This window comes from Oncorhynchus nerka, linkage group LG16, assembly GCF_034236695.1.
Source record: "Oncorhynchus nerka isolate Pitt River linkage group LG16, Oner_Uvic_2.0, whole genome shotgun sequence".
Taxonomy (NCBI): Eukaryota; Metazoa; Chordata; class Actinopteri; order Salmoniformes; family Salmonidae; genus Oncorhynchus; species Oncorhynchus nerka.
The window spans coordinates 48,429,159-48,451,092 of record NC_088411.1 but is presented as its reverse complement, the minus strand read 5'-3'; the positions used below and the strand labels follow the sequence as shown (position 1 = coordinate 48,451,092).

At 43.0% G+C, this 21,934-nt stretch overlaps 2 protein-coding genes across 2 annotated transcripts in view; both read right to left on the bottom strand.

Moving 5' to 3' along the window:
- LOC115125578 (isthmin-1-like) overlaps positions 1-5,157 on the bottom strand; it is a 31,095-nt gene extending 25,938 nt beyond the window's left edge. The window contains exons 1-2 of the mRNA XM_065002717.1: positions 4,919-5,157; positions 250-474 (exon numbers count right to left, since the gene is read on the bottom strand). Of these exons, the coding sequence (XP_064858789.1) occupies positions 250-474; positions 4,919-5,059 (366 nt within the window). The 5' untranslated portion in view covers positions 5,060-5,157. The remainder of the gene's footprint in view (positions 1-249; positions 475-4,918) is intronic.
- Positions 5,158-13,960: 8,803 nt separating this feature from the next.
- LOC115125926 (protein TBATA-like) overlaps positions 13,961-21,934 on the bottom strand; it is a 41,877-nt gene continuing 33,903 nt past the window's right edge. Inside the window, exons 6-9 of the mRNA XM_065002307.1 lie at positions 20,351-20,432; positions 19,480-19,645; positions 17,690-17,733; positions 13,961-14,325 (exon numbers count right to left, since the gene is read on the bottom strand). Of these exons, the coding sequence (XP_064858379.1) occupies positions 14,210-14,325; positions 17,690-17,733; positions 19,480-19,645; positions 20,351-20,432 (408 nt within the window). The 3' untranslated portion in view covers positions 13,961-14,209. The remainder of the gene's footprint in view (positions 14,326-17,689; positions 17,734-19,479; positions 19,646-20,350; positions 20,433-21,934) is intronic.

The window sequence follows — 21,934 nt, the reverse complement described above, 5'->3', positions numbered from 1 at the left end:
GGACAGTGTTACCTGTCTGTCTACAAGGAGGGACAGTGTTACCTGTCTGTTTCCAAGGAGGGACAGTGTTACCTGTCTGTCTACAAGGAGGGACAGTGTTACCAAGGAGGGACAGTGTTACCAAGGAGGGACAGTGTTACCAAGGAGGGACAGTGTTACCTGTCTGTCTACAAGGAGGGACAGTGTTACCTGTCTGTCTACAAGGAGGGACAGTGTTACCGGTCTGTCTACAAGGAGGGACAGTGTTACCTGTATGTTTGGGTTCTGTTGGTTTATATCAGCCTTGGAGAGGTCAGGGAAGTTGCTGAGGTCCAGGAGGAAGGCCCCAGGCCTGTCTCTCTGCAGGCTGCCTCCGGTAGCCTGACTCGGGGCCCAGGGGAGGGCAGCAGGCCTCTGGGCTGACTGGGGCTCTGATCCCCTCCACTTCCCTGGACCCTGCTGGGCTACCAAACTGTTCTCTGTTCTGACATTATTCTAGATGGGGGGAGAGAAAAGAGAGAGAGAAAGAGATATTTGAGTATTATGATATTTGTGCGTCAGTAACTTTCACACTCATCATTATTCATGTCTTCATTCAGGATTATCTGTAGTCATGGTAGCATCCACGTTAATGTAGAAGTGTTTAGAAACATATTATATTCTTATTTACAATAAGAGTGACTCCAAAATGACACAATACATTATTTACCATTCATTTCTGTTCGGCTAAAAAATAATCTGAAACACAGCAAATGCAACTAAAATAGTTGTGTAGTCACAAGCTTGATGTAGTCTTTATTTTAGGTAAACTCATATTTGTAACACACAGTGAAAATCAAATATTTCAAGAATCCTATTAAAATGAATGTAATCAAACCAAACTGCGGCAAATACAACAGGTGTAGACGTTACCGTGAAATGCTTACTGACAAGCCCCTAACCAACAGTGCAGTTCAAGAAGAAAATATTTACCAAATAGACGGAAATAAAAACACAATAAGAATAGCCAGACTATATACAGGGGGCGCTGGTACTGAGTCGGTGCGCGGGGGTACAGGTTAGCAGAGGTAATCTGTACATGTAGGTGGGGAGGGGAGTGACTGCATACTGTGCTACGACATAATCATTGTGTCCTAGGATTATGGGAGCAAATATTACACTTTTTACTACTTTAATACACAAGTGAATTTGTTCCAATACTTTTGGTCCCTTAAAAATGGGGGAACTTTGTACAAAAAGTGCTGTCATTTCTAAATGGTTCACCCAATATGGATAGAAATACCCTCAAATGAAAGCTGACAGTCTGAAATTTAACCTTACAGTCATTATATCATTTCCAATCCAAAGTGCTGAAATACAGAGCCAAAACAACAAGAAATATGTCATAGTCCCCAATACTTTTAGAGCTGACTGTATTTATTTAGGGCAATCAGTTTAACCTTCCTTAAACCAAAAGAGAGAACCATATCTCTTATTCTCAGTTGTCCTGTCATTTCTGTGCCTGTTTGATGGATGGGGGTCAGTCTGTACCTCTACACCTGGCCCCCCACAGAGACCAGGGCCTGTATGAAGTGTCTCAGAGTAGAAATTATGATCTAAGATCATTTCTGACAGAATGAATAAGATTCTATTTAACAGATCCTCTGAAGCGCTTTGTGAATACGGCCCCTGGGCTCCCCCTTTAGATCTTTACCTCTGTACCCACTATAGAGGACCACTTAGCTACATCAGATTGATCCCACTCCCCAAAGCTAGGCCACCTTTTTACTCACAACACATCAGCTAAAGCCCACAGAGCCCAGTACCCGTGACAGGGCTATTCCCAATCGGTTCTCTATCCTAGTCCTGTCCTGTGTTATTTAATTGTTGATGGTTTCATTTCTGTCTAAAATACTATGGCCCTGCTCTGTCCACACTAATTAGAGTTGGTGGTTTCTACTAGAAGTGGATCTGGTACACTCCACAGAGCAGGGCTTTACAGAAGAGTGGCCAGAAAAAAAGCTATTGCTTAAAGAAAAAATAAGCAAACACGTTTGATGTTCACTAAAAAGGCATGTAGGAAACTCCACAAACATATGGATGAAGGTACTCTGGTCAGATGAGTCTAAAATTGAGCTTTTTGGCCATCAACGACAATGTCTGGCGTAAACCCAACACCTCCCATCTCCCCGAGAACATCATGCTGTGGGGATGTTTGTCATCGTCAGGGACTGGGGAAACTGGTCAGAATTGAAGGAATGATGGATGGCGCTAAATACAGGGAAATACTTGAGGGAAAGATTGCATGTCCTCCTGTGCAGGAAAATTGTAATCAATAAAAGAGTGATCAAATTAAGACCCCACATCTGTACTAATATGGTATTTTCAAAAGATATTTATATACAGTACCAGTCAAAGGTTTGGACACACCATATGGAATTATGTAGTAACCAAAAAAAAAGTGTTAATCAAATCAAAATATATTTTATATTTGAGATTCATCAAAGTAGCTGCCCTCTGTCCTGTGCACTGTGGCTATTTTAGATGTGCAGCTCGAACCATAGAACTAGAATGACTGATTTTTAGAATGGATATAATTCCAATTCTAGAACAGGGTCAGGTCCATTCAGTTCAATTGATTCTGATGACGGGGAGTCCTAAATATGTCTACGGTAATAAATCATACGGACCTGGTTAAAACAGGTGGAGACAAGGGTCAGCCTGAACAAACAGACACATTTCCAGTCATCAAAGGGGATTAAATGTGATGGATTTGAGTTCAAATGGGGAGACAAAAAGAGAGGTTTTATTTAGCCTGTAAAGCTGCAGTATAACAGTGGTTTTAAAGTAAAGGCAGCAACAGTGCGGTGTAAATGTGTGGGAGAGAGAGAGCCCTTCTGTTGGAAAGCTAACTATAAATAGTAAAGTATTAACTAGAAATGTCACGTGAAACCAGAAAGCCAATCAGAGCCGAGTGTTCCTTGCGGCTACAGGCCATTGGGATGTGGTGGGAAGGGTGGGTACCTCTAGCGCTGACCTGACCTCTCTCCCCATCCCCAAGTAGGAGACTATGGTGACTGTGATGAGGCTGTGATGACAAGAGTAGTGCCTGCAGCTAAGGCATGGAATCCCCAACTATGATGAAGGTTAGTGGACTATGACCATGTGACCCCTCTCTCCATCTTCCATTTCACCTCTTACTACCAGCCTCTTCAAGGGGAGACTATCGTGTGTGTGTGTGTGTACCATTTCACCTCTTACTACCAGCCTCTTCAAGGGGAGACTATCGTGTGTGTACCATTTCACCTCTTACTACCAGCCTCTCCTAGGGGAGACTATCGTGTGTGTACCATTTCACCTCTTACTACCAGCCTCTCCTAGGGGAGACTATCGTGTGTGTGTACCATTTCACCTCCTACTCCCGGCCTCTCCCAGGGGACTGAGGCTCTATGAATGGACTGATAGACTGTCTCTTTATACTGTATATCAGGGGTACTCAAGTGCTATTTGAGAAGGTCTGGTCCCACACATTTCCTAGGTGGAAGGAGATCTGAATGGATAATGTCATTTACCGCTGTCGTAACAAACCCCCACCTCGCAACCCATGTGACCCCAAACTGTTCAAACGCCTCTTGTCGGCAGAGAGAAAATCAAACCGTTTTCAAAGATAATTTCCCGCAATTCTGCGCATTCTTCCTTGTCTTGTGTGCGTTTTTGTGATACCAGGGGTCGAAGCTGTAAACTGCAAGCCGCGTGAGGGCCAGCATATGAGGAATGACGACAGAAAACTGTATGCAGTCCGACCAAGTAAAAAATAAAATAAAATAGAGATATACAGTACCAATCAAAAGTTTTAGAACACCTACTCATTCAAGGGGTTTTCTATATTTGTTACTCTTTTCTACATTGTAGAATAAGAGTGAATGTAACGATTCTCGTTGGTGGAAGGAGAGGAGGACCAAAATGCAGCGTGGCAAATGTTCGTCATATTTCAATTGAACAACTAAACACTACACAAAATAACAACGAAGAGAAAACGAAACAGTTGTGCCAGGTGAACAGACACAACATAAATTAAACACCCACAACCAAAATGGAGAAAACAGGCTACCTAAGTATGATTCTCAATCAGAGACAACGAACGACACCTGCCTCTGATTGAGAACCATACTAGGCCAAACACATAGAAATATAACATAGAAAAAATAACCTAGACTACCCACCCCAACTCACACCCTGACCAACCTAACACAAAGACATAGACTACCCACCCCAACTCACGCCCTGACCAACCTAACACAAAGACATAGACTACCCACCCCAACTCACGCCCTGACCAACCTAACACAAAGACATAGACTACCCACCCCAACTCACGCCCTGACCAACCTAACACAAAGACATAGACTACCCACCCCAACTCACGCCCTGACCAACCTAACACAAAGACATAAAAAAGGAACTAAGGTCAGAACGTGACAGTGAATACATCACTATGAAATAACACATATTATTCTGCAATGTAGAAAATAGTAAAAATAAAGAAAAACCCTTGAATGAGTCGGTTTTCTAAAACTTTTGACTGGTACTGTACAGATATTATTTTGGGACCCGTGGTCCGTTTTGACACCGTTCTGGGTCTGGATCCGATCAGCCAGTTGAGTTTGGTTTATATCATAAACCCCAAACCTCAATGACCCTCTGGGAATGTGTTCATCCATAATATATCATGTCTGTTATATCCAACTCGGTGGTCATTTAAATAGACCCTTTGCACTTCCCATTTCAGACCCAATGTGTTACAGAAGCATTTCTGGAAAGGACTGTGGATCCCATAGAATACAAGCTTATTCCCCATGTTGATATTGAGCCCTAAACCCCAAACTCAATAGCCTAGAGTCCCTGCAATGTAAACTGCACTGCAGGTTCCGACAGAATAGAATAATTAAATAGCACTCACCTCTGCAATCACTGTATACTGCTGATCCTGGCTCAAAGTTAAATTCCCTTGATTCAGCGGGCTGCTCCTTAACACCGTAATATGTAAGGTAAGAAGTAGAAGTCCTAAAAGCAACAACAGTTCTGCCGCCAATCGAACCATCTTTTTCAGCCTACCCGTCTTGGGTCCCTGCTGTGTGACAGGGGGTCCGCCGCCAACTCCTCCCGCTCCAGACACTCCAAGCTCCGGATCCGCTGCGGGCGAGGAGTCACAACACCACTTCGGAGCCACTTCGAGGTTCAGAAGTACACTTTTAATGGGAAAGGGGGGGGGGGGTAGGACGTAATAAAATACAATCTGTCTAAAGTTTGTGTTTGGGATCAGGTTAGGTTGATTTTGTTTATTTTGAATTACATCAGACCAGCCTCGGTGAGAGCGTTCTTCAAATGTGCCAAAAAAGTGAGTCCGGATTCGCTGTGTAAAAAGGATCACGTTAAACCAAAGTTAAATGTCCATTCAGCAAGGTTTCCTGTGGTATCCCCTTGAACTATGCTCCTATGTTGACATGGATCTCCAAAGTTAATTATCCAAATGCTGCCAGGGCGACTGAATGACACTACCCATGAGAAAATATTTAAATAACAGCGGGATAATTGTCTTGCGCACAATTTAGTATGTTATAGAACTGTAAGGCCATTGCTTGTTGCACTCCAGGTGCAGTCCTCTCCACGATCAAGAAACGTGCAGCCCAGTTCCAGACCCGTGTTTCTCCTCACTGCATTCTCCACTGTTTACACGAATACTTTGGCTCAGCTTCAGAATCAAACCTCGTTCCCTTCTCTCTCATCTGTGGTATGCAGCACTCCTGGGTTGATGCTTTGGACACAAATGATCCCTGCATTAATACATGCATTAATACATAGGCTATCCCCTATCCAAAAATTGTAATTTTGAATTTGCGTAGAGAGTGAACTTGCTAGTGTGGCTACCTTTCGCACACCATCCAACCGCCAAGAAGTGGATCCCCCCCCAAAATAATAATTTCTAGTTTGAATTAGTTGTCCTTTTCAACCACGAACATTATCCGCCCATTAGTGGCGAATATAGGCGTGGTGGTGGTAATTCTTGGCTGAGTTCTGCGCAGCATAAAACCAGCAGCTATCCAATCCAAGCTCCAAGTGCGTCCCGTTCCTCACCGTGTCCAAATGGTGTAAACCAAACCACAGTCAATCCACACTCCTATACTATGGACATGCTATACAGGCTGTTTTCTGTCGCAGCGCGCTGCCAGTGATTTTTTAATACGCCCCTCTGCTGGTTTGCTGTCAGCTCCCCCTCCCTCCCCCTTTCTCTCCCTTCGGCGCCTGAAGCGTCATGTCTAGAAGGGTCATGTCAAATTGAAGCCAAACGTACATATATTGTATTTTATCTAACCCGAACTATTTTCCTAACCTTAAGTTAATTCTCCTAACCTGTTACGTTAATTATCTCAACCTGTTACGTAATTCTCTCAATGTGACCTCTACATGTTGTCTGGACAGTTGGGGTGGACCACTACATGTTGTCTGGACAGTTGGGGTGGACCTCTACATGTTGTCTGGACAGTTGGGGGTGGACCACTACATGTTGTCTGGACAGTTGGGGTGGACCACTACATGTTGTCTGGACAGTTGGGGTGGACCACTACATGTTGTCTGGACAGTTGGGGTGGACCACTACATGTTGTCTGGACAGTTGGGGTGGACCACTACATGTTGTCTGGACAGTTGGGGTGGACCACTACATGTTGTCTGGACAGTTGGGGTGGACCACTACATGTTGTCTGGACAGTTGGGGGTGGACCACTACATGTTGTCTGGACAGTTGGGGTGGACCACTACATGTTGTCTGGACAGTTGGGGGTGGACCTCTACATGTTGTCTCTGGACAGTTGGGGTGGACCACTACATGTTGTCTGGACAGTTGGGGGTGGACCACTACATGTTGTCTGGACAGTTGGGGGTGGACCACTACATGTTTTCTGGACAGTTGGGGTGGATCACTACATGTTGTCTCTGGACAGTTGGGGTGGACCACTACATGTTGTCTGGACAGTTGGGGGTGGACCTCTACATGTTGTCTGGACAGTTGGGGTGGACCTCTACATGTTGTCTGGACAGTTGGGGTGGACCTCTACATGTTGTCTGGACAGTTGGGGGTGGACCTCTACATGTTGTCTGGACAGTTGGGGTGGACCTCTACATGTTGTCTGGACAGTTGGTGTGGACCTCTACATGTTGTCTCTGGACAGTTGGGGGTGGACCTCTACATGTTGTCTCTGGACAGTTGGGGTGGACCACAACATGTTGTCTCTGGACAGTTGGGGTGGACCACTACATGTTGTCTGGACAGTTGGGGGTGGACCACTACATGTTGTCTGGACAGTTGGGGTGGACCTCTACATGTTGTCTCTGGACAGTTGGGGTGGACCACTACATGTTGTCTGGACAGTTGGGGGTGGACCACTACATGTTGTCTGGACAGTTGGGGTGGACCACTACATGTGGTCTGGACAGTTGGGGGTGGACCACTACATGTTGTCTGGACAGTTGGGGTGGACCTCTACATGTTGTCTGGACAGTTGGGGGTGGACCACTACATGTTGTCTCTGGACAGTTGGGGGTGGACCACTACATGTTGTCTGGACAGTTGGGCGTGGAACACTACATGTTGTCTGGACAGTTGGGGGTGGACCACTACATGTTGTCTGGACAGTTGGGGGTGGACCACTACATGTTGTCTGGACAGTTGGGGGTGGACCTCTACATGTTGTCTGGACAGTTGGGGGTGGACCTCTACATGTTGTCTCTGGACAGTTGGGGTGGACCACTACATGTTGTCTGGACAGTTGGGGGTGGACCACTACATGTTGTCTGGACAGTTGGGGGTGGACCACTACATGTTGTCTGGACAGTTGGGGGTGGACCACTACATGTTGTCTGGACAGTTGGGGTGGACCTCTACATGTTGTCTGGACAGTTGGGGGTGGACCACTACATGTTGTCTGGACAGTTGGGGGTGGACCACTACATGTTGTCTGGACAGTTGGGGGTGGACCACTACATGTTGTCTGGACAGTTGGGGGTGGACCTCTACATGTTGTCTCTGGACAGTTGGGGTGGACCACTACATGTTGTCTGGACAGTTGGGGGTGGACCACTACATGTTGTCTGGACAGTTGGGGGTGGACCACTACATGTTGTCTGGACAGTTGGGGTGGCCCACTACATGTTGTCTGGACAGTTGGGGTGGACCTCTACATGTTGTCTGGACAGTTGGGGTGGACCTCTACATGTTGTCTGGACAGTTAGGGTGGACCAGTACATGTTGTCTCTGGACATCATGGACAGGGTTAGGATTAGGGTTAGGGTTAGGGTTAGGGGTTAGGGTTAGGGGTTAGGGTTAGGTTTAGGGTTAGGGTTTCTAGATCTACTGTCTCTATTATATTATGACAGACCAGCTAGATCTACTGTCTCTATTATATTACGACAGACCAGCTAGATCTATTGTCTCTATTATATCACGACAGATCAGCTAGATCTACTGTCTCTATTATATTATGACAGACCAGCTATATCTGCTGTCTCTATTATATTATTACAGACCAGCTAGATCTACTGTCTCTATTATATTATGACAGACCAGCTAGATCTACTGTCTCTATTATATTATGACAGACCAGCAAGATCTACTGTTTCTATTATAATATGACAGACCAGGTAGATATACTGTCTCTATTATATTATGACAGACCATCTAGATCTACTGTCTCTATGTCTCTATTATATTATGACAGACCAGGTAGATTTTATGTCTCTATTATATTATGACAGACCAGCTAGATCTACTGTCTCTATTATATTATGACAGACCAGCTAGATCTATTGTCTCTATTATATTATGACAGACCAGCTAGATCTGCTGTCTCTATTATATTATGACAGACCAGCTATATCTGCTGTCTCTATTATATTATGACAGACCAGCTATATCTACAGTCTCTATTATATTATGACAGACCACCTATATCTACAGTCTCTATTATATTATGACAGACCAGCTACATCTACTGTCTCTGTTATTTTGTGACAGACCAGCTACATCTACTGTCTCTATTTTTATATTATATTATGACAGACCAGCTAGATCTACTGTCTCTGTTATTTTGTGACAGACCAGCTACATCTACTGTCTCTATTTTTCTATTATATTATGACAGACCAGGTAGATCTACTGTCTCTATTATATTATGAAGGACCAGCTAGAACTACTGTCTCTATTATATTATGGCAGACCAGCTAGATCTACTGTCTCTGTTATTTTGTGACAGACCAGCTACATCTACTGTCTCTATTTTTCTATTATATTATGACAGACCAGCTAGATCTACTGTCTCTATTATATTATGACAGACCAGCAAGATCTATGTCTCTATTATATTATGACAGACCAGCTAGATCTACTGTCTCTATTATATTATGACAGACCAGCAAGATCTATGTCTCTATTATATTATGACAGACCAGGTAGATCTTATGTCTCTATTATATTATGACAGACCAGCTACATCTACTGTCTCTATTGTATGATGACAGACCAGCTAGATCTACTGTCTCTATTATATTATGACAGACCTGATAGATCTACTGTCTCTATTATATTATGACGGAGCAGCTAGATCTACTATCTCTATTATATTATGACAGACCAGCTAGATCTACTGTCTCTATTATATTATTACAGACCAGCTAGATCTACAGGCTATATTATATTATGACAGACCAGCTATATCTGCTGTCTCTATTATATTATGACAGACCAGCTAGATCTACTGTCTCTATTATATTATTACAGACCAGCTAGATCTACAGGCTATATTATATTATGACAGACCAGCAAGATCTACTGTTTCTATTTTTATATTATATTATGACAGACCAGCAAGATCTACTGTTTCTATTATAATATGACAGATTAGCTAGATCTACTGTCTCTATTATATTATGACAGACCAGCTATATCTGCTGTCTCTATTATATTATGACAGACCAGCTAGATCTACTGTCTCTATTATATTATGACAGACCAGCTACATCTACTGCCTCTATTATAATTTGACAGACCAGCTAGATCTACTGTCTCTATTATATTATGACAGACCAGCTAGATCTACTGTCTCTATTATAATTTGACAGACCAGCTAGATCTACTGTCTCTATTATATTATGACAGACCAGCTAGATCTACTGTCTCTATTACATTATGTCAGACCAGATAGATCTACTCTCTCTATTATAATATGACAGACCAGCTAGATCTGCTGTCTCTAGTATAATATGACAGACCAGCTAGATCTACTATCCCTATTAAATTATGACAGAACAGCTAGATCTACTGTCTCTATTATATTATGACAGACCAGCTAGATCTACTGTCTCTGTTATATTATGACAGACCAGCTAGATCTACTGTCTGTATTACAATATGACAGACCAGCTAGATCTACTGTCTCTATTACATTATGTCAGACCAGCTAGATCTGCTGTCTCTAGTATAATATGACAGACCAGCTATATCTACTGTCTCTATTGTATTATGACAGACCAGCTAGATCTACTGTCTTTATTACAATATGACAGACCAGCTATATCTACTGTCTCTATTGTATTATGACAGACCAGCTAGATCTACTGTCTTTATTACAATATGACAGACCAGCTAGATCTACTGTCTCTATTACATTATGTCAGACCAGATATATCTACTGTCTCTATTATAATATGACAGACCAGCTAGATCTACTGTCTCTATATCTCTATTATATTATGGCAGACCAGGTAGATCTTCTGTCTCTATTCTATTATGACAGACCAGCTAGATCTACTGTCTCTATTATATTATGACATACCAGCTAGATCTACTGTCTATATTACATTATGTCAGACCAGATATATCTACTGTCTCTATTATAATATGACAGACCAGCTAGATCTACTGTCTCTATTATATTATGACAGACCAGCTAGATCTACTGTCTCTATTATATTATGACAGACCAGCTAGATCTACTGTCTCTATTATATTATGACAGACCAGCTAGATCTACTGTCTCTATTATATTATGACAGACCAGCTAGATCTACTGTCTCTATTATATTATGACAGACCAGCTAGATCTACTGTCTCTATTATATTATGACAGACCAGCTAGATCTACTGTCTCTATTATTTTATGACAGACCAGCTAGATCTACTGTCTCTATTATATTATGACAGACCAGCTAGATCTACTATCTCTATTATATTATGACAGACCAGCTAAATCTACTGTCTCTATTATATTATGACAGACCAGCTAGATCTACTGTCTCTATTATAATATGACAGACCAGGTAGATTTTATGTCTCTATTATATTATGACAGACCAGGTAGATCTACTGTCTCTATTATAATATGACAGACCAGCTAGATCTACTGTCTCTATTACATTATGTCAGACCAGATATATCTACTGTCTCTATTATATTATGACAGACCAGCTAGATCTACTGTCTCTATTACATTGTCAGACCAGCTAGATCTACTGTCTCTATTATATTATGACAGACCAGCTAGATCTACTGTCTCTATTATATTATGACAGACCAGCTAGATCTACTGTCTCTGTTATTTTGTGACAGACCAGCTACATCTACTGTCTCTATTTCTCTATTATATTATGACAGACCAGCTAGATCTACTGTTTCTATTATATTATGACAGACCATCTAGATCTACTGTCTCTATGTCTCTATTATATTATGACAGACCAGCTAGATCTACTGTCTCTATTATATGATGACAGACCAGCTAGATCTACTGTCTCTATTATATGATGACAGACCAGCTAGATCTACTGTCTCTATTATATGATGACAGACCAGCTAGATCTACTGTCTCTATTATATTATGACAGACCAGCTAGATCTACTGTCTCTATTACAATATGACAGACCAGCTAGATCTACTGTCTCTATTACATTATGTCAGACCAGATAGATCTACTGTCTCTATTATAATATGACAGACCAGCTAGATCTGCTGTCTCTAGTATAATATGACAGACCAGCTAGATCTACTATCCCTATTAAATTATGACAGACCAGCTAGATCTACTGTCTCTGTTATATTATGACAGACCAGCTAGATCTACTGTCTGCATTACAATATGACAGACCAGCTAGATCTACTGTCTCTATTACATTATGTCAGACCAGCTAGATCTGCTGTCTCTAGTATAATATGACAGACCAGCTATATCTACTGTCTCTATTGTATTATGACAGACCAGCTAGATCTGCTGTCTCTATTATAATATGACAGACCAGCTATATCTACTGTCTCTATTGTATTATGACAGACCAGCTAGATCTACTGTCTTTATTACAATATGACAGACCAGCTAGATCTACTGTCTCTATTACATTATGTCAGACCAGATATATCTACTGTCTCTATTATAATATGACAGACCAGCTAGATCTACTGTCTCTATATCTCTATTATATTATGGCAGACCAGGTAGATCTTCTGTCTCTATTATATTATGACAGACCAGGTAGATCTACTGTCTCTATTATTTTATGACAGACCAGCTAGATCTACTGTCTCTATTATATTATGACAGACCAGCTAGATCTACTGTCTCTATTATATTATGACAGACCAGGTAGATCTACTGTCTCTATTATTTTATGACAGACCAGCTAGATCTACTGTCTCTATTATATTATGACAGACCAGCTAGATCTACTGTCTCTATTACATTATGTCAGACCAGATATATCTACTGTCTCTGGTATAATATGACAGACCAGCTAGATCTACTGTCTCTATTATATTATGACAGACCAGGTCTTCTGTCTCTAGATCACTGATCTACTGTCTATTTTTTATGACAGACCAGCTAGATCTACTGTCTCTATTATATTATGACAGACCAGCTAGATCTACTGTCTCTATTACATTATGTCAGACCAGATATATCTACTGTCTCTGGTATAATATGACAGATCAGCTAGATCTACTGTCTCTATTACATTATGTCAGACCAGCTAGATCTACTGTCTCTATTATATTATGACAGACCAGCTAGATCTACTGTCTCTATTACATTATGTCAGACCAGATATATCTACTGTCTCTATTATAATATGACAGACCAGCTAGATCTACTGTCTCTATTATAATATGACAGACCAGCTAGATCTACTGTCTCTATATCTCTATTATATTATGACAGACCAGCTAGATCTACTGTCTCTATTATATTATGACAGACCAGCTAGATCTACTGTCTCTATTATATTATGGCAGACCAGCTAGATCTACTGTCTCTATTATATTATGACAGACCAGCTAGATCTACTGTCTCTTTTATATTATGACAGACCAGCTAGATCTACTGTCTCTATTACATTGTCAGACCAGCTAGATCTACTGTCTCTATTATATTATGTCAGACCAGCTAGATCTACTGCCTCTATTATATTATGACAGATCAGCTATATCTGCGGTCTCTATTATATAATGACAGGCCAGCTAGATCTACTGTCTCTATTATAATTTGACAGACCAGCTATATCTGCTGTCTCTATTATATTATGACAGACCAGCTAGATCTACTGTCTCTATTATAATTTGACAGACCAGCTAGATCTACTGTCTCTATGTCTCTAATAGACAACACCTCTCTGGGCTCTAATTGAGTCAGCCTAACACACCTCTCCAAAAACAGGTACAGTATGTGTGTCTTTCGGAGAGGTTGGGTTGAAAGCTGAAGTCAAATTTCTGTTGGACAATTGTGTTCAATTGACCAATGATTAAAATGTATAGAAATCTGGGGACGAGGACACGTATTGGGCACCTGAATAGTTCAATAATGCCTTTTTTTTATTGCTATGTAAATTAGAGATATAATCAAAAGATAATTGTGAGTCATTATCCAGATAGCTCTTAACCTAGCCTGGCATTGCATTGTCTCACAGTCTCAGGCATCTAAACACATTGTGGTCATACATCGCCTTACAGAACATAAGCCGAGTTAATAAAATCGAGAGAAAAAAGTGGGACAATAATCTGATTTAATTGGCTCAGAATCTTTTGAGAATTGAACCATGACAACAGCGTTACATCATACAGAATAACTAGTCAGAGAATGTTTCTGGATACAGAATCAGGCTTCCTACGAACTACATTAAATGATGAGAGGCGAAGCATTACACTAAGGAAGTCTAATCATTCTGATCACACTGGTCGTTCTGATCATCCTGGGCAATATGTTGCTTAGTTTCGGGCGCTTTCGGGCTTTCTGCGTGGACCTCAAGTACCTCTGCATCTCCAATCATCTCTGAAAGAAAGAACAGAAGCTTAGAGGACAAGAGCTAGTCAAATATGTTACCTAACCATGACCAACTATGATCTAACCATGACCAACTATGATCTAACCATGCCTAACCATGATCTAACCATGACCAACCATGATCTAACCATGCCTAACCATGATCTAACCATTACCAACTATGATCTAACCATGCCTAACCATGATCTAACCATGACCAACCATGATCTAACCATGCCTAACCATGATCTAACCATGATCTAACCATGATCCAACCATGACCAACTATGATCTAACCATGACCAACCATGATCTAACCATGACCAAATATGATCTAACCATGACCAACCATTATCTAACCATGATCAACCATGATCTTACCATGACCAAATATGATCTAACCATGACCAACAATGATCTAACCATGACCAAACATAATCTAACCATGACCAACCATGACCAACCATGATCAACCATTATCTAACCATGATAAACCATGATCTAGCCATGGCCAACCATGATCTAACCATGGTCAACCATGATCTTACCATGACCAACCACGATCTAACCATGACCAACCAAGATCTAACCATGATAAACCATGATCTAACCATGGCCAACCATGTTCTAACCATGACCAACCATGATCTTACCATGACAAACCATGATCTAACCATGATCAACCATGATCTTACAATGACCAACTATGATCTAACCATGACCAACCATGATCTTACCATGATCTTACCATGACAACCATGACCAACCATGTTGATTGGGAAACAGCCCACATGTCATTCCATGGTATGAAATACATAAAGAACTTTAGTAGTAACCCCCATAGTAGTCCTGTACCTTCTATAACCCCCATAGTAGTCCTGTATCTTCTATAACCCCATAGTAGTCCTGTACCGTCTATAACCCCCATAGTAGTCCTGTACCTTCTATAACCCCCACAGTAGTCCTGTACCTTCTATAACCCCCATAGTAGTCCTGTACCTTCTAAAACCCCCATAGTAGTCCTGTACCTTCTACAACCCCCATAGTAGTCCTGTACCTTCTATAACCCCCATAGTAGTCCTGTACCTTCTATAACCCCCATAGTAGTCCTGTACCTTCTATAACCCCATAGTAGTCCTGTACCTTCTATAACCCCCACAGTAGTCCTGTACCTTCTATAACCCCCATAGTAGTCCTGTACCTTCTAAAACCCCCATAGTAGTCCTGTACCTTCTACAACCCCCATAGTAGTCCTGTACCTTCTATAACCCCCATAGTAGTCCTGTACCTTCTATAACCCCCATAGTAGTCCTGTACCTTCTATAACCCCATAGTAGTCCTGTACCTTCTATAATCCCCATAGTAGTCCTGTACCTTCTATAACCCCATAGTAGCCTTGTACCTTCTATAACCCCCATAGTAGCCCTGTACCTTCTATAACCCCCATAGTAGTCCTGTACCGTCTATAACCCCCATAGTAGTCCTGTACCTTCTATAATCCCCAGTAGTCCTGTACCTTCTATAACCCCATAGTAGTCCTGTACCTTCTATAACCCCATAGTAGTCCTGTACCTTCTATAACCCCATAGTAGTCCTGTACCTTCTATAACCACATAGTAGTCCTGTACCTTCTATAACCCCCATAGTAGTCCTGTACCTTCTATAACCCCATAGTAGTCCTGTACCTTCTATAACTCCCATATTAGTCCTGTACCTTCTATAACCCCATAGTAGCCTTGTACCTTCTATAACCCCCATAGTAGCCCTGTACCTTCTATAACCCCCATAGTAGTCCTGTACCGTCTATAACCCCCATAGTAGTCCTGTACCTTCTATAATCCCCATAGTAGTCCTGTACCTTCTATAATCCCCATAGTAGTCCTGTACCTTCTATAATCCCCATAGTAGTCCTGTACCTTCTATAACCCCATAGTAGTCCTGTACCTTCTATAACCCCATAGTAGTCCTGTACCTTCTATAACCACATAGTAGTCCTGTACCTTCTATAACCCCCATAGTAGTCCTGTACCTTCTGTAACCCCATAGTAGTCCTGTACCTTCTATAACCCCCATAGTAGTCCTGTACCTTCTATAACTCCCATATTAGTCCGGTACCTTCTATAACCCCCATAGTAGTCCTGTACCTTCTATAACCCCCATAGTAGTCCTGTACCTTCTATAACCCCATAGTGGTCCTGGACCTTCTATAACCCCCATAGTAGTCCTGTACCTTCTATAACCCCATAGTAGTCCTGTACCTTCTATAACCCCCTAGTAGTCCTGTACCTTCTATAACCCCATAGTAGTCCTGTACCTTCTATAACCCCATAGTAGTCCTGTACCTTCTATAACCCCATAGTAGTCCTTTACCTTCTATAACCCCATAGTAGTCCTGTACCTTCTATAACCCCCATAGTAGTCCTGTACCTTCTATAACCCCCATAGTAGTCCTGTACCTTCTATAACCCCCATAGTAGTCCTGTACCTTCTATAACCCCCATAGTAGTCCTGTACCTTCTATAACCCCCATAGTAGTCCTGTACCTTCTATAACCCCCATAGTAGTCCTGTACCTTCTATAACCCCCATAGTAGTCCTGTACCTTCTATAACCCCATAGTAGTCCTGTACCTTCTATAACCCCCATAGTAGTCCTGTACCTTCTATGACCCCCATAGTATCCCTGTACCTTCTATAACCCCCATAGTAGTCCTGTACCTTCTATAACCCCCATAGTAGTCCTGTACCTTCTATAACCCCATAGTAGTCCTGTACCTTCTATAACCCCCATAGTAGTCCTGTACCTTCTATAACCCCATAGTAGTCCTGTACCTTCTATAACCCCATAGTAGTCCTGTACCTTCTATAACCCCCATAGTAGTCCTGTACCTTCTATAACCCCATAGTAGTCCTGTACCTTCTATAAACCCATAGTAGTCCTGTACCTTCTATAACCCCCATAGTAGTCCTGTACCTTCTATAACCCCCATAGTAGTCCTGTACCTTCTATAACCCCATAGTAGTCCTGTACCTTCTATAACCCCATAGTAGTCCTGTACCTTCTATAACCCCATAGTAGTCCTGTACCTTCTATAACCCATAGTAGTCCTGTACCTTCTATAACCCCCATAGTAGTCCCCCATAGTAGTCCTGTACCTTCTATAACCCCCATAGTAGTCCTGTACCTTCTATAAACCCCATAGTAGTCCTGTACCTTCTATAACCCCCATAGTAGTCTTGTACCTTCTATAACCCCCATAGTAGTCCTGTACCTTCTATAACCCCCATAGTAGTCCTGTACCTTCTATAACCCCATAGTAGTCCTGTACCTTCTTATACAGTAGAAATCAACATCAGAACAAACGTTAGCATTACCTGGTTTATCCTCCTTGCTGATTGGCAGCTGAAGTTGGGATGAACTGTGAAAGCAAACAAAGCATTTCGTTTCAGGTTCCATAAACCTGGTAAACCCTAGTAAACCTGGTAAACCTAGTAAACCTGGTAAACCTAGTAAACCCTGGTAAACCTAGTAAACCTGTTTAATCCTGGTAAACCTGGTAAAACCTGGTAAACCTGGTAAACCTGGTAAACCTGGTAAACCCTGGTAAACCCTGGTAAACCTGGTAAACCTAGTAAACCTGGTAAACCCTGGTAAACCTGGTAAACCTAGTAAACCCTGGTAACCCTGGTAAACCTGGTAAACCTAGTAAACCCTGGTAACCCTGGTAACCCTGGTAAACCTAGTAAACCCTGGTAACCCTGGTAAACCCTGGTAAACCTGGTAAACCTGGTAAACCCTGGTAACCCTGGTAAACCTGGTAAACCTAGTAAACCCTGGTAACCCTGGTAAACCTGGTAAACCTAGTAAACCCTGGTAACCCTGGTAAACCTGGTAAAACCTAGTAAACCTGGTAAACCTGGTAAACCTGGTTAAACCTAGTAAACCTGGTTAAACCTAGTAACTTGGTAAACATGGTAAACCCTGGTAAACCTGGTAAACCCTGGTAAACCTGGTAAACCCTGGTAAACCCTGGTAAACCCTGGTAACCCTGGTAAACCCTGGTAAACCTGGTAAAACCTAGTAAACCTGGTAAACCTGGTAAACCTGGTAAACCCTGGTAAACCTAGTAAACCCTGGTAAACCTAGTAAACCTAGTAAACCTGTTTAATCCTGGTAAACCTGGTAAACCTGGTAAACCCTGGTAAACGTAGTAAACCTGGTAAACCTAGTAAACCTGTTTAATCCTGGTAAACCTGGTAAAACCTAGTAAACCTGGTAAACCTGGTAAACCTGGTTAAACCTAGTAAACCTGGTTAAACCTAGTAACTTGGTAAACCTGGTAAACCTAGTAAACCTGGTAAACCTAGTAAACCTGGCAAACCTAGTAAACCCTGGTAAACCTAGTAAACCCTGGTAAACCCTGGTAAACCTGGTAAACCCTGGTAAACCCTAGTAAACCTGGTAAACCTAGTAAACCCTGGTAAACCTAGTAAACCCTGGTAAACCCTGGTAAACCTGGTAAACCCTGGTAACCCTGGTAAACCTGGTAAACCCTGGTAAACCTGGTAAACCCTGGTAAACCTAGTAAACCCTGGTAAACCTAGTAAACCCTGGTAACCCTGATAAACCTGGTAAACCCTGGTAAACCTGGTAAACCCTGGTAAACCTAGTAAACCTGGTAAACCCTGGTAAACCCTAGTAAACCTGGTAAACCTAGTAAACCCTGGTAAACCTATTAAACCCTGGTAAACCTGGTAACCCTGGTAAACCCTGGTAAACCCTGGTAAACCTGGTAAACCCTGGTAAACCTGGTAACCCTGGTAAACCCTGGTAAACCCTGGTAAACCCTGGTAAACCCTAATAAACCTGGTAAACCCTGGTAAACCTAGTAAACCCTGGTAAACCTAGTAAACACTAGTAAACCTAGTAAATCTAGTAAACCTGGTAAACCCTAGTAAACCTGGTAAACCTAGTAAACCTGGTAAACCCTAGTAAACCCTGGTAAAACCTAGTAAACCTGGTAAACATGGTAAACCCTGGTAAACCCTAGTAAACCCTGGTAAACCCCAGTAAACCCTGGTAAACCCTGGTAAACCTGTTTAAACCTGGTAAACCTGGTTAAACCTGGTAAACACTTTTCTGTTGGTTTGCGAACCACACCAACCTGGTATGAAGTCTTAGTTTTGCATGTCCACAGCTAGCAAGTACCCGGCCCGACAGAGAGGTGCGTGGATGGCATCTGGGTACCTCGCACTCAGTCATACTCTGCTGCCTTAGGAAGACACTGTCCTTCATGGCCTGTTGAATCAGCCCCATCACCATGTCCTTTTCTAGGGAGTCAACTGGGAGTTAGATTCACTGAATCAACCCCATCACCATGTCCTTCTCTAGGGAGTCAACTGGGAGTTAGATTCACTGAACACACTTTTTCAGAACAAATCTAAGGTCAGTGCTGTCTCTCTCTCTCTCTCTCTCTCTCTCTCTCTCTCTCTCTCTCTCTCTGTCTCTGTCTCTCTCTCTCTCTCTCTGTCTCTGTCTCTGTCTCTGTCTCTCTCTCTGTCTCTGTCTCTCTCTCTGTCTCTGTCTCTGTCTCTCTCTCTCTCTGTCTCTGTCTCTCTCTCTCTCTCTCTGTCTCTCTCTCTCTCTCTGTCTCTGTCTCTCTGTCTCTCTCTCTCTCTCTGTCTGTCTCTCTGTCTCTCTCTCTCTCTCTGTCTCTCTCTCTCTCTGTCTCTCTCTCTGTCTCTCTCTCTGTCTCTCTCTCTGTCTCTGTCTCTCTCTCTGTCTCTCTCTCTGTCTCTCTGTCTCTCTCTCTGTCTCTCTGTCTCTCTCTCTCTCTCTCTCTCTCTCTCTCTCTGTCTGTCTCTCTGTCTCTCTCTCTCTCTCTCTCTCGGTCCTGGTTAACAGTAGTTCTTTGGGGTTTCAGGCTGGGTTCTAACTAAGCTCTCTGTGATATCTGCTGATGTAAAAAGGGATTGATAAATGTGATTGAATAGGATGCCATTTAGAACACAGCCTGTACATGTGTGTTGTTTTACCCCTCTGGCCCGCGAGCAGCAGCCACTGCTGGACCAATGATAAGGAGTCAGTCTGAAGGATTTGACACAGTAGCTCCAGCACCTGTCAAGAGGAGAGAGGAGGAAAGGAGAGAGGAGAGGAGGAAAGGAGAGAGGAGAGGAGGAAAGGAGAGAGAGGAGAGGAGGAAAGTAGAGAGAGGGGAGGAGGAAAGGAGAGAGAGGAGAGGAGGAAGGAGAGAGAGAGAGGAGGGAGAGAGAGGAGGAAAGGAGAGAGGAGGAGGAGGAAAGGAGAGAGAGGAGAGGAGAGGAAGGAAAGTAGAGAGAGGGAGAGGGGAGGAAAGGAGAGAGAGGAGAGGAGGAAAGGAGAGAGAGGAGAGGAGGAAAGGAGGGAGAGGAGGAAAGGAGAGAGAGGAGGAAGGAGAGAGGAGGAGAGGAAAGGAAAGGAGAGAGAGGAGAGGAGGAAGGAGAGAGAGGAAAGGAGAGAGAGGAAAGGAGAGGAGAGGAGGAAAGGAGAGGAGGAGAGGAGGAAAGGAGAGAGGAGAGGAGGAGGAAAGGAGAGAGAGAGGAGGAGGAGGAAAGGAGAGAGAGGAGAGGAGGAAAGGAGAGAGAGGAGAGGAGGAAAGGAGAGAGAGGAGAGGAGGAAAGGAGAGAGAGGAGAGGAGAGAGAGGAGGAAAGGAGAGAGGAGAGGAGGAAAGGAGAGAGAGGAGAGGAGGAAAGTAGAGAGAGGAGAGGAGGAAAGGAGAGAGAGGAGAGGAGGAAAGGAGAGAGAGGAGAGGAGGAAAGGAGGGAGAGGAGGAAAGGAGAGAGAGGAGGAAAGGAGAGAGAGGAGAGGAGGAAAGGAGAGAGAGGAGGGGAGGAAAGGAGAGAGGAGAAGAGGAAAGTAGAGAGGAGAAGAGGAAAGGAGAGAGAGGAGGAGGAGAGAGAGGAGAGGAGGAAAGGAGAGAGAGGAAGAAAGAGAGAGGAGAGGAAGAAAAAGAGAGGAGAGGAGGAAAGGAGAGAGAGGAGAGGAGGAAAGGAGGAGAGAGAGGAGAGAGAGAGAGGAGTTAAGGAGAGAGGATAGGAGGAAAGGAGAGAGAGGAGGAGGAAAGTAGAGAGAGGAGAAGAGGAAAGGAGAGAGAGGAGAGGAGGAAAGGAGAGAGAGGAGAGGAGGAAAGTCGAGAGAGGAGAGGAGGAAAGGAGAGAGAGGAGGAAAGGAGAGAGGAGAGGAGGAAAGGAGAGAGGAGAGGAGGAAAGTAGAGAGAGGATTGGAGGAAAGTAGAGAGAGGAGAGGAGGAAAGTAGAGAGAGGAGAGGAGGAAAGGAGAGAGAAGAGAGGAGGAAAGGAGAGAGAGGAGAGGAGGAAAGGAGAGAGAGGAGAGAAGGAAAGGAGAGAGAGGACGAGAGGAGAGGAAAGGAAAGGAGAGGAGAGGAGAGGAGGAAAGGAGAGAGAGGAGAGAAGGAAAGGAGAGAGAGGACGAGAGGAGAGGAAAGGAAAGGAGAGGAGGAGAGGAAAGGAGAAAGGAGGAGAGGAAAGGAGAGAGGAGAGGGCCATGACAGGGTGACACAAAACTGAATAGATTTGTTTGACATCTCAAGAAATTGATTAATTGTTGTGTGGTAAACACA